Here is a 13,562-nt window from a genome sequence, read left to right as displayed (position 1 = left end):
ATATAAAAAACCAAAATAATGATAAAAAATATTTTACTACCTATCTCATGCCATATCCTTATTCTTTACGAATCAAGTGGAGTTATTTCTCCGAGAAAGAAAATCAAAACATTAAAGGGACTGTTGGTTCAAGAGAAAATTAAATTATCCTTTGGAATTTCGTTTTTTGTAATCTGATTTCTTAATTTGGTTTATGGTATTTGATTTTTGGGGGTATTCTAAGATTTTCAATAGAATTCAAATAGTTCGAAATTAGAAACTCGTATCTTTTTGAAGTTTTTTAAGATTCCTAGAAGAAAGTAAATTATGTCCCATTTTTAATCTCAATAATAATTTTTAACGATATATTTTACTTTTGAAAATCAAAAAATTACATGACAATCCAAACACAACACTACTAGCTACATGATTAGGCAAAACTGTATTCCTAACCACACGATTGGATACCTGACAATTAGGATTTTGAATTTTTTTTTATAGTTTCAAAAGTACTACATTTTTAACATATAAACTTTAGTAATTGATAACCTAGAACTAATAATATTTTTAAGATATAAAAAACACAATTTTTGTTAAAAAATGAAAAAATATGTTTTATAATTCAACAAAAATAATATTTCTAAAATAGAAAATATAGTATTTTATCAAAAATATGAAAAAATATTTTTCAGAATTCAATAAAAATAACGTTTTTAAAATAAAAACATATTTTTTGTTAAAAAGACGACGTTTCTAAGATAAAAACATAATTTTTATTAAAAACATGAAAAAATATATTTTAAAAATTCATTAAAGATAACATTTTTAAGATAAAAAATCTATATTGAAAATATTTTTTAAAATTCAATAAAAATGACATTTTTAAGATAAAAAAGACAATTTTTATTGATATAAAAACGTTTCTAAAATAAAAACATAATTTTTATTAAAAACATAAAAAATTATATTATTATATATAAAATTTAAAAATACATTTATTAAATATCATTACATATAAAATTGATTCCCCTTGAGAAACGGGTTTATCATCTCCTTTCAACCATTAACACGAGGATAGATGAGTTTTCTCTACTTACGAACAATAACTTATTATTACATATTTATATTATGAATATTATATATTATTTACGTATTATCAAAGATAATATAATAAATAATTTTATTAAATAATCTTATATTCTCTCAAATTAAATACAAATTCTTATATTCTTTAAATCAACGAATATTTAAAAATCACTCATTTTTTATTTTAATATCAATTTTCTTTTAAATTACTTTCCCTTTAGCCCGAAAGTTTAAGCAGTTCTCAGTTATAAGTACAGTTATTTCTCCGAGAAAGAAAATCAAATCACTAATTAATTGGAGGTGAAGATGACATGGTCTAAAATCTATTTCTTGAAACCTCGTTTTGTTCCGTGGATTCTTCCCTTCATCGTGTCTTCCGATAAAAAATCCCTTGCCGTGATTAAACTTTCTGCATATTTTGCAAGTACATATCCACAAAACCCACTATTAGATTTCTGTCAAACATCAAATATTCCATCCTGTTTGTTTGATATTTATTTAATCTCTAAACATCAATAGGTTGGGGTCCAATATTTTATTTCTTTTGAGTGGCATTTCAAGAGAAATAACAGTTCCGAGAAGCCGGGTAGAATTTTCCAAAAGCAAGAAGAATTAGATCAACCCGAAAACTATTGAAAAGAAAAGGAAGAAAGGAAAATTCTAAAAGAGAAGAACCATCACAGACCAAAATTTAACCCCAGATGCTGAAAAAGCTGTACGGTCCGCATCATGGTTCCTTTAAAGAAGACCACATGACTTGGTTCCTATTTTTCTTTTTTCTTTTTTTTTTTTTGGTTTAATATTCTCAATTCAAAAACTGAAGGGCGAAAAAGGGTTGACTGAAGATAAATCAAATACTAGAAAAACAATTACTAAAATTTTTTTTTTTAGAAAAAGGAGAGGAAGGAGCTCAGAAACAATATGGGTAAAGAGAAATTATCAGCACATTAGAATCAGAGTGGTGCATGACTTTCTCTAATTCCTCATCATTGCCCAAAATTTAAAATACCTTAAAATCTACATTATTAACTTCTATATATATATATATATATATAATTAAATTAAAAATTAAAAACAGAAACTAAAGCAATAAGAAGACCAAGAAAAAATATGCAGGCTACGCTGAGCTATGCCATCAAATGAGAACAAAGGTGGACGAACACACCAGGTCTGGTTTTGGCATTTTATAAACGGAAGAAGCTCTAAACCCTAACCTAATCGCAACTTTTATTTTTCTTGTCATCACAATATTAACCCCGATGCCTTTTATTTCCCGTTTATGGCCTTCTTTTGGACCTATGGATTTCGGTTTTGGGATGGTCGTGGGCTGAAGCCTCAAGGCCTCAACTCAAGGGTTCGGTGAAAGGTTTCATTGACCAGGATTAACAGCTGAACTGCTGGATCATACTATTTTTTTATAATAAATATAAACTTGATGGAGAAGGGCAAAAAAGTTTATAACATTGTGCATGTATAATTTGTGCCGAAACGTTTAATCTCAGTTATTCAATTTGAGACTCTCCGAAAAGAGAGAAAATAGAAGAATCTGTTAGATTTTTTTTTTGTCTATTTTCTCGACTCTAAATTGAAAAGATTAAGAAAAAAGCTGCTATAGCTTTTTACAGGAGAATATAATCATCTTCACGTTGCTAATTGGTTCCCTTCCCTTGATCATATATTCCATCCGTTTTACAATCAAGTTGTTAATTTCAGTAATTATCTTGTTCCTATAGTCGATCAAATTAGCTAATATTGTTTTGATATTTCTCGATCGTGTTATTTATGGTTTTTGATTCCATTTGGACTCACTATATAACTTCCTTTTTACTTTCGTCTACTCGTAGGATAGGGTTTTGATTTTGAAGTCGAGTAAACATCGAATTGTTATTTATTTATGATAATTGAAATCAATCCCATTAGTATCATCACACACAAAAATAACTAAACAAAATAGCATGCTCTAGAACACCACTTCTTTTGTATTTCATGCTTATAATTTATATTTCTCGTGTGACTTTTTTTTTTTTTATGCTACAAAATGTGAATAAAAGAAATTGTATTATTCAAAATTTACAAAGAGAGGGAGAGATGTAAAAAAGATTTTCCTAGTCAACACTATGAACCAAAAGCAAAAATTAAAAAAGGCAACAAATTAGGCGATCATGAAATTCTTTAATTGAGAATCTAAAATCAATTAAATGCAATAATACAGTGACACAAACTTAGGAAACCAAAATCGCAAAGATTTACTTGCCATATTCATCTTAATCAATAAATTCATTACTTCTATATAAAACAACAAAATGGTATTATAGCAATCATATCAAAAAAAAAAAAAAAAAACAAAATTCTAAAAAGTCATAGCACTAAATCATAATGGAAAGCAGGTTATGGTGCTCCACCTTGTTTGTGCTTGCATTAGTTTTAGGCCATGTCTCTCCTTCGGCCCATGCAAGATCGGTACTCAAAGTCAGCACCTTGAATTTTGGGATGCTGCCCAAGAACACACCTATTCCTCCGTCGGGACCTAGCCCAATCACATCAGGTTCGCCGCCGCCTCCACATTTGCACTTTGGGATGTTGCCTAAAGGCGTGCCCATTCCTCCTTCTGGGCCTAGTAGGCGTACATCAGATCCAGCACCTCCTCCTCCACCAATTATGTTTATCTAGTGCAGGAAGGCATTTCTATTATTTGTACTTACTGCGTTTGGAATAAAATAAGAGAAAAATAATTTCTATAAAAATGCTTCTTTTTCTTTGGTATAGCTTCTATTTTTGTTTTGGACAATTTTTATTCAGTCATGCATAAGAAATAATCTATAGAAACAAACTGACACGAAATATAAATTATTAAAGTTCCATTCAAAAACAAAATTCTCGAAAAATTTTTTTTGAAAAAAAAAAAGTATTTTGAGAAAATAATACAAAATATAAAAAATATAAAAAATTTATTTTTAATACAATATCAATATATAAATTTTATATATTATCAATAAAAATAATAATAATACTTTATTTATATTCGTTTATTAAATTTAACAAATAATCATAAATAATATTTTAATATTTATTAATTAAAAAAACAATTCAATATAACAAGATTTGTTCATATCTTATTCAAAATGATAGAAATAAAAACAACGATGTTATACACTAATAATAGCATAAATTTTAAAAATAAAATTTTAGCAACTCGTATTTGAACTATTTAAATTGATTTTTTTTTATAATGTTATTAGAATTTATCGTGTGTCAAGTGTTGCGGCAACTAATCTTTAAGCCCCAAATGTGAAAAATATAGGACAAAAAGGAGACTCCAAAGTTACTTTTTTTTTTTTTTACAATCATATGATAATAAAAATACAGGGGTGAAGAGTGAATACATCAATGCGGTACACAATTAAAAAAAAAGAAAAAGTAAAGCAAAATTTTCCGTATACAAGATTGCAAAATTTTATCTATTCGTTGGTGAGGGTACAAACATAGTAGAAACGGGCGATGCAAGACCAAAATTCCCCCCTGCAGAATTCAACGTCTTTTAGCCATTTTCCTTCTGCATTGGGCAAATGGTGAACGTCAAACCATCTCATCTGAGTCTATGACAACAATGACCTGATTTTCATGGTCTCCTTGTCATAATGCTGTTGCAATTCCAGGCAAAACCGTTTCCCTTCCAATCATCTAAACCGAAAATCCTTTTATGAACCAACAAATGCATATTTACATGGTTTTCAAGCCGTATACGCCTGAATTTGAACTTATACAACACTAGTGCTGATTCGAGCTATCCTCTGAGCTTCTTCTAAGTCCCTTAGAAACCTGAATTTTAAGCCAAAAAAATAATTTAACAAGAGCCTGGTAGGCAACGTTCAGCAATCATTAAACCAACATCTAATCTATTTATAAAGCATTTTCGTATAATTAATTTAGCACATATCAATGAAATGAAGTAGGAATTTCTAATATTATATCATTAAAATCAGAAACCAATTACTTGGTACAGGCTCCATAAATCTGTTTTTTATTTTCAATATTCATATTGTAAAACAAGGACTATGTACAGAACACTAGGCAACAAGTTTTAGTATATCGATATGCATACATGTATAAGAATTAGAGAGTAACCAAAGCCTACCTCTTAGAGTTGAGAACTGCTGTCCCACCAAGTATAAAACGAATTCCCAAATTGCTAGCGTTTTGCTGAGCAACAGACCGTGACTCCTCATAAGTTGTTCCACCAACAATGAATATAACTACCTCCTGCGGCCTGTATAAAGATGGAACATGCATCATTGAAAAATTATTACTTTGATCCTTTTATATCGTTCTTTCCTCATATAACTGTTTATCATTAATAACATTATCTCACACAGAAAGAGTTTTCCTAAATTGTTATGCATCAACAAAGTTCCAGCCAAAATGAGAGGTTTGCTAAAGGCTGCTCTCATGCATTTCAGACTTCATTTGATGCAACAAGTAATGCTAGTTCTAGGGCAGCAAATAAGCCTAGCCCATGTGCTTCAGCTCAGTTCATGCTGTCACTTGGTTAAGTTTGGAACTAGGTGCATTTGTTCAACAAGCTTGAGCTAAGCAAACTTAAGCTTAGCTTGTGAGTTTTGTGTGCAAGAATATACACTGTAATAAAGTTCCATCTTTTGCTAACGTGCACCCTACAGATCCCAACTGAATTGTGTGCTCAAAATGGCTCTCTCAAATTTTTTTGCATCACCTTCCTTTTCTTTTTGTGGAGTTTTACACCATCTTGCAACTAGAAAGAGAGGTTATATTACTCATGCTATATCATTAGCATTCACGATTTTATAGTGTGGCTTTATCTCTTGAATTATACTTGCACAAACTCAGGAGAGGCTGAAAGTATGGAAGTACATCGAATAACTCCAAGTAACCTTCAAAATTAGCAGCCACATATTACTCAAATATTCCAGCATCAACTTCACAAGAGGCCAGCAATGAACTAAATATGCAAGTTCAAATATCAATGGGCATCCACTTTAAAGCATTAAATAGCTGATATTAAATTTATTGTAGCCATACGGTCATTCAGTAAACATAAAGATAACTGCAAACTTTCCTGATAATGTTGGAAAACTTTATTATTAGCTACAAACCTGCCCTGCTGAAAATGATTTCCAACATATGGGTAGTCAACATCTCTCAACCGTCCTTTGGTTATGCTTTCCATAGTATGGAAAAGAAGAGGCTGGTGCTGGGTGTAGACATTCTCAACCCCCTAGCAAGAAAAGTTTGTAAATAATCTATAAGCAATTGAAGAACAATTTTCCAAGCAAATAAGTAAAACCTTTTCCAACAAACCTTTAGTCCACGAGCCATGTTACGAGCAATATTTAGAAGATCACGATTTCCGTAGAGATCACCAGTGCGTTTATCAACCCCTGCTTGCTTTAGGAGAAACTGGACAAGCTGTTCCACAATTGCCAACAAATTAAAACCAGATTTCTCTCATTTAGCCACAATGAGAATTGATTAATAGCTCTTAACGCAATTGCTGACTGATTCAACTTCACAGAGAATTAACAATGACAGACTCAACTAGCATATAAAACAGCTGCAGCTCAAGTAGAAAGTTAAGTTTTACGAACAAGAAGAATTATTAATTAGATAACTAGAATGTCGAAAGAGAGATCTGGTTGTATGACCCATTATGATTGATAAGCGCTAAATTTTGGTTGAGGATGATGACCCACAAACAAATTTAGAAATGGACATGCATACGTGCCCATGAAAAAACTAGATAAAATGATGATGACACATAAATTCCAAGCAGAAATATGTGCATGTTGGTTATGTTACCCCAGGCTTGTACTTGGCAGACCGAGATGCCAATTTGTTGAATAGCTGCATCAATTGGACAGGGCTCTCCTTCTCATAGCGCAAAGCATACAGCATTACTAGGCGTAGTTGGTCAATATCAGATATGCTTTCATTGTTTAAAAGATTTGTGACCGCCTGAAAAGAAGCATGTAAATAAGGTCATCAGAGATTGTCAACTGCACGATGGGCTTACAAGTATCATTCCAATCACAGTTTAAAATTTTATTCTATAATCGTCTCGAAAATGTAATAGTTTAAATGGGTATCATCTATATCTCATACCAGTAAACTCAAAAAGCTACAACAAAATCAAATGGTTAAAACAAATATTGAGAACCAATTTTGATGAGCACGTGGTAACATAAGGTAGATTTAACTAAACGATGGGTTAACAGAAAACTTGATGAGCAATAATTGAGGACAAAAATAATTGCTGCATGATATGTGTATTGTAAATAAATCATGGTTTCTATTTCTATGTATAGTGTGATTTTTTTTATCACAATCAGTTAGATATACATTTGTCATCTAATTAGACAAGCTACTGATCATCTTCAACAAGAATTCACCAATGTGTAAATATAGTACTGATAACCTATATTTCTTCCATCTTTGCTCATTCTAGTTCCTATAGACCTATGCTTGGAAAATTAATGTTCTTTTATTTCATTCCTTCATCTACTGCCAACTATTTCCAAATATGTCACAACAATGTAGCTGCTTGTGCAGCATCGGAAATTGAAAATAAACAGGAAAACAGAATGGTAAACCCATTAAAGAGGAGCTTGTAACCGGCTTCCTACATCCTTACAAGTTTTGTGAATCTGAAGTCTTAATCATGCACATAAATAAATAGCATATAGGTTTTTGACTACAACTAAAATATTATTTCTTCATTCTGAATTTTAATTTCCAAGATTATATTATCTAATATGAGTAAGGGACAAAAAATGCTGATTAGATATTCTTCCGTAATCTCTTTTGTTACAGGCATGTAGCTCAGTCTTCTCCAAAGTGCAAGAATCCTCCTTTGTTAAAACAAAGCACTATAAGAGACAAATAAGCTCATTTAATCATAGCTATAGAACCAACAGTTACCCCTCGACAACAGTTTCACTTTCAGATATATCCTATGCATCTCATCATCTATTCATTTCAACAGTAGCTTGTATCAATCAATCTCAACCCTTATAAGAAGCTTTTCAGTTTTAACATTCCTATGAAGCTCCTAGATCCAATCCCTTGGTCTAACACCACTTCCTGTATTTCAGATTCATCCTCAGGTAGTCTTTGCTCTTGATGCTTCTACCGCCAAATCACCCACTTGTAATAGCATTAGATTTGCAAATATCTTCTGTATCTTAATGGAGTAAACAAATTGTAAAGTAGAATTGATTGATATATTCAAACTCATAAATAGATATGAAGCTAAAAAATTGAACCATTAGATAAAACAAACACATGTACACTACCTCAAAAGCAGAAACTTGGCCCCCATTGCAAGCCAGCTCCTGCTCAGTTTCTGAAACCAACATAAGCTTTCTTTCTTCAACTATCTTGCTCATTTCTGTTACCAATGTCACATGCTTTGAAACATTTCCATGCATTTTTCTGTACTCAGGATAATTGTCTACAAATTTGGCCATGTCTTCTGCAGAAATTCGAAGCATACTAATTTAATGGACTAACTCAGCTATAAGTAATAATTGCCAAAAAGAATTACTAATAAATCTGAAATGCTCAATTTTGTCCCATACGAACCTATTGTCTGAATATTTTGGTTGCTTTCAGCAACTTGCTGAAAATTATCCACCATTTGCTTGATATTTATTCCGATATCTCCAAAGTTTTCATACATGTTAGCTTTGAAGAAAGCATCTTGTTCTGACGAGAGCACTACTTCCTGTAAGCATGAGATTACAAAGATAAACCACTGCAAAATATTAAAACAAGTATGTCTAGCAGAGGTGAAGATGCAATTAACCTGTTGATCTTTGGGAAATTTGCCAATGCTTCTCAAATCCACTTTGTTATCTTGAACATCTATCAATTCGTGAACCATTGCCTACAAAATAGCAATTCAGCAAATGTGACATTCCTACCCATATGAAAGTACGAAGAGGCATACATCACCTTTAAGAACTGGTGACGTAAGAATCAGAACTAAATGTACCTGATAGGTCCATTGATTCAGCAATGGAGTCACAGGATCATCCCTTCTGTCAACTATCAGCAACAATGGAGACATTTCCATCCGTCTGAAGTCAAAAAGACCACTTTCTTGCTGGTACATTAGTTTCTGTCATATCCCCAGAACACAGATAAAAAGGAACAAATAAGAAGAAAATCAGTTCCTTTACATGAATCCAAAATTTCTGGAACAAACTTAAAGCTTCTTATCCATGACAAAACTATTTTAAAATATGTTAATACACACATATTGAAGGAGTCATGGCACAATTAATTAAGCAAAACCTAAAACAGTTTTTATTAGTAAAATTCCAGATAATTGGTGGTATAAATGTTTGTAATACTTAGAGTAGAGCAATTTTACTTACCGCTGTTTCATGTGCAATCCTTTTTGCAATATCAGAGGTCCTTGAATATCTAATAATTGGTCTTCGTTTTAATGCCAAGAAAACTGCACCAATACTATCAACAGCTCGGTCACAGAAGTGCTGCAAACTAGTAGGATCCACAACTGCTGGAAGCATATAATGGTGATTTGAGGGCGTGTTTAAAGTGAAGTGGTAAGGATCAACTGCAATGAAGTCTGCATAAAACTCCTGCAAGATCAAGGTGACAACTATATAAGGGTCCAAAGGCAAACTTTCAAATTCAGGTGTAACAGTATAGGGCATCTCTGAAATATCTAAAAATGTAATTATACACAACAGAAATGTATGAACAAGACTAAGCAATTAAGGAAAATTCACATTGTCTGATATAGGGAGGCAAATTGGACTACAAACATATAACATATTCAAGCCAGCAGAACAACAACAATTAGATCAACCCTTTCAATTTTGGTAATGCATAAACTTATTGACATAAAGAAAATATTCCCCATTGATAGTTAGATCAAATCACTCCAAGAAGGACCTCCTCATGATGTTAAAGAGTTAGCATTGTCACACATTGCTGCTCTTAGAAAAGCAGAGTCCTTAATGGGGTGGTTAAACATGGTCCTTAAAAGATTTTTCCATTAAGCAATGTGCCTTAGCAACCGAAGATCTAACTGATGCACCAGAAATGGCTCTATCATCTTCTAGCAGATTTGTTACATTATAGTTTACCCAACCACATATAGACTCTAGACTCAGTAGTTTTGACCAATTTTACCATTAAAATAAAAAGCCAGACAAAGAATTGCCAACCACACATAACTTCCTGTCAAGAAAAACAACACTAGCATTTTCAGTTACCTGGACTTGCTGGACAACTTCCTGCTCATCTGAATCGGCTAAAAGATGAATCTGGGTATCCTTCAACATGTTTGAGAAAACTGCAAAAAACCAATATGAGATGAAAAAGGACTACAAGGAAAACATCTAAGGTTGGGCAATAAAACACTTGGCATATTTTCACAGTAAAATAAAACTATAGCCACATCAAATTTTCGAAAGATACAAATAACTTACACAAATGGTACTCTCCAAACCTAGGATTGGATAGCTGTGACCGCATATATTGAATATTTTCTGATGTAGGCCGAAGGAAATAAACTGCCTTGAGATGTGACATAGATTCTTTTGACTTGGAAATGGAGTCTATCAATTCTACCAAAAATACTTCTTTCTGAAGTAGCTCGGACTGAGAATAAACAACACTCACAATGCTAACCTGTGACTCAGAAAACAGAATAAATTACCCATAATTAAAATGACATTTTTCTTTTCTTTTCTTTTTTAAAAACTCATTTATTAGTATTAAGTGTTATTTTGATCCATGGAGAAACCCCATATACTACCACCAAAAATGCAAAATCAAATCTTCAATTCTCATAACAAAAGTAAGTGATGCAAACACAACTATTATTTCATCCGATATAAGAACGTTACACCACAGTGTTTGGTCTGCAACTGAATAGGAATTATAGATGGCCTCAGGGAATTAAATTGAAAAGTCCAGCTAGGACTAGAAAAATTCCTAAAGACCAAGGACATATCCAGATACCTATTGAGATAAAGAGGTCATTTCTCTAACAAGCTCCTCAACATAAATATTCTTGCTTGGCTGGTTCCTTGTGGTCATAATCTTCGAAGAGATACATTTAGGCCTTTTTTTTTTAATTGAGGAAAAGGGAAGGAAGAGGGAGTCATAACTCCTTTGACACTTTCCTTTCCTTTCTCTTTTCTTGTTTTTCTTTTAGAAATATAAATAATTGGAAATGTAGGATCCCCCTTCATCTCTTCTCCTCTCCCTCCGTTGCCCTCCTAGTTCTTAGACTAATGTTAACTACAACCAGGACTTCAAACAATATCGAAAGTCAGATTTTCTTCTGAAGCAGTTCACTACCTTCAATTTGATATAATCCAAAACCATTAGCAGTTGTAAAATGGAGAGATAAAAAACACTGACAAGCATCATAATTTCTAAAACACGTTTATCATCATAACAACCATGTTTGCTTCCAAATTTATATGAATCCTAAAAGGCTGCTATATAGGATGGAGAGAAGCTCCCTCTCCAATTACTTCATTCTACACAAAATTATCAAATTTCCAGCTCAAATTATCAAAGTTAGACCAGCAAAATCAACAAAAATCACGCAAGGAACATTCAAACAACTGTGTTAAGCTTCTTCCACCAAGAACTAATAGTCATTTGCTCATCAAAAAGCTAAACTACGCCACACCAGCCGATCACTTGCGGACTCCAGGATAAGAAAAGATCCATTAAAGACAAAAGCAAACTAAAAAAGGATAAGAATAAATTCACCCTAATTAACTAGCAACAAATTCGACGCCTCTTTGCCCATTAAAGGCCAAATCTGTTTGCACTAAATTGAAAAAAATCACTTGAGTTCCTAATTATCTCAAATTTCCTGATTTCTACCCTCAGATCGTAACAATTTCCCGCACTAGTCTATTTCCAATTAAAGTTGCCTTACATCTGGAATTAATGATAAAAATGAAAACAACAAATTAAAGTAATAAGTTATAATTTATTCAGATTTAAGGAAAATTGGGATTAAAAAGAAGAAAGATTAGATTACCGTTTGAGAATCAAGAATGAGGACTTTCATGCCGGAAATGTCTTGAAACATCCGATTAACATAATCCCGTACGGCTGACACCAGCACCATCTTCGATTTTTCTCTAAACTAGCCCTTTAAGATCGACGGCTGTGATTGATGATCAGGTAGCAACTTGTGATGTTCCCGCGTAGTTGTAACGGTTTTTTGGAGTAAAAGAAGATTCAGATCTGCTTAAGCGTAAAGGGAATTTAGAAATCTGAACATGCAAAGAGAGAAGACGGATCAAAAGCAACGTTTCGTTCTAGCTTGCGTTGTGTCTTTTTTTTCTTGTGTATATCTTGTGTTGTGTCAATCGTCAATCGATTGATGATGCATTTCCCGTTCTACACTTTTTTTTTTTTTTCCATCGATTAATACTTAAAAGATGGATTTTATGAGAATTTACTAGCTACTCGTTGCCGTGGGATGCTAGTCAATTTTTTTGTATCATTTTTAATTCAGCAATTTTTTAAAAATTTATTTAATTAAAAATATAAAAATAAAATAATAGAGGTGACACCATATATCTAAATTAATTTTTATTCTCATAAAATATATCTAATAAAAATTTAAAACGAAAGAAATTATAAAAAATAAAAAATGTATCATAGCTGCTATCACAGACGCATCCCTATTTAATTTAAAATATTAATTTATTAAATTAAAATATCAAATAATTAATTTATTAATATAATAAATATACATAAATATAAAATTAAATTAGTAATAAAATATATACTTATATATATTAATAAGTTTATTGATATTAATAAGTTGTTGCAATTATCTCATTTTATAGATTGAAGAGTCAATTAACATTAAATTATTAGTAATTATAATGATATTATATAATAATATATTCGAACATATAATATAATTTTAATTAAATATAATCTCAATTTAATTATATATTTAAATTTATAATATAATTGATCAATTTTGATTAACATATTAAAAAATATTTTTACTATTACTTTATATATATATATATATATAAAGTCAAACCATTAGGTTTCATAACTTCAGTTTGAAAGGTTAAAGAGTAATTCTTTTTACTATATAAGTCATTGATCAGAACCTAGAAGGTGATATCGAGAAGTACGGGATGGCAGCATCAATTCTATGGGTCTTGATTTAGTGGGATTAAGCTTTTGCCCATATCCAAGTTAATTTATTATAGTTATAAATTGTATTAGTAGCTGATTGTGATTTTGCACAAATCCAATAATTGACATCAAAACCAAACTCATTATGAAAGTCACTTGATGTGGTGTTGACATTAAATCTCAAAATGAGTTTTTAAAGTTTTGAATTTTTTGAAATCCATAAGATTTTTTGTATTTTTGGGCTTCAAATTATAGTTTTATTATTATGGAGTTTGAAAGAAGTTGAAATCCAATTTTTT

At 31.4% G+C, this 13,562-nt stretch overlaps 1 protein-coding gene and 1 non-coding gene across 2 annotated transcripts; both read right to left on the bottom strand.

The window, feature by feature from the left end:
* Window positions 1-1,971: 1,971 nt before the first annotated feature.
* Window positions 1,972-2,060, bottom strand: LOC149519600 (small nucleolar RNA Z221/R21b). The gene has a single exon (XR_016341232.1). It is a non-coding gene; the product is annotated as a small nucleolar RNA Z221/R21b (small nucleolar RNA).
* A 2,317-nt stretch (window positions 2,061-4,377) lies between these two features.
* LOC111298945 (vacuolar protein sorting-associated protein 45 homolog) lies at window positions 4,378-12,505 on the bottom strand. The gene is made up of 13 exons (XM_022893712.2): window positions 12,137-12,505; window positions 10,560-10,761; window positions 10,344-10,423; window positions 9,477-9,704; window positions 9,092-9,217; window positions 8,903-8,983; window positions 8,680-8,821; window positions 8,391-8,569; window positions 6,898-7,053; window positions 6,400-6,507; window positions 6,195-6,316; window positions 5,201-5,332; window positions 4,378-4,884 (listed from the first exon to the last, which is right to left on the bottom strand). The coding sequence occupies exons 1-13, from the start codon at window positions 12,224-12,226 to the stop codon at window positions 4,824-4,826; spliced, it is 1,707 nt and encodes a 568-aa protein (XP_022749447.2). The 5' UTR covers window positions 12,227-12,505; the 3' UTR covers window positions 4,378-4,823.
* Between the last annotated feature and the right edge of the window lie 1,057 nt (window positions 12,506-13,562).

The sequence above is a fragment of the Durio zibethinus genome, chromosome 3, assembly GCF_047325235.1.
Source record: "Durio zibethinus cultivar Kanyao isolate XHJ-2024 chromosome 3, ASM4732523v1, whole genome shotgun sequence".
Classification (NCBI taxonomy): Eukaryota; Viridiplantae; Streptophyta; class Magnoliopsida; order Malvales; family Malvaceae; genus Durio; species Durio zibethinus.
This window is presented reverse-complemented; position numbering and strand designations above follow the sequence as displayed.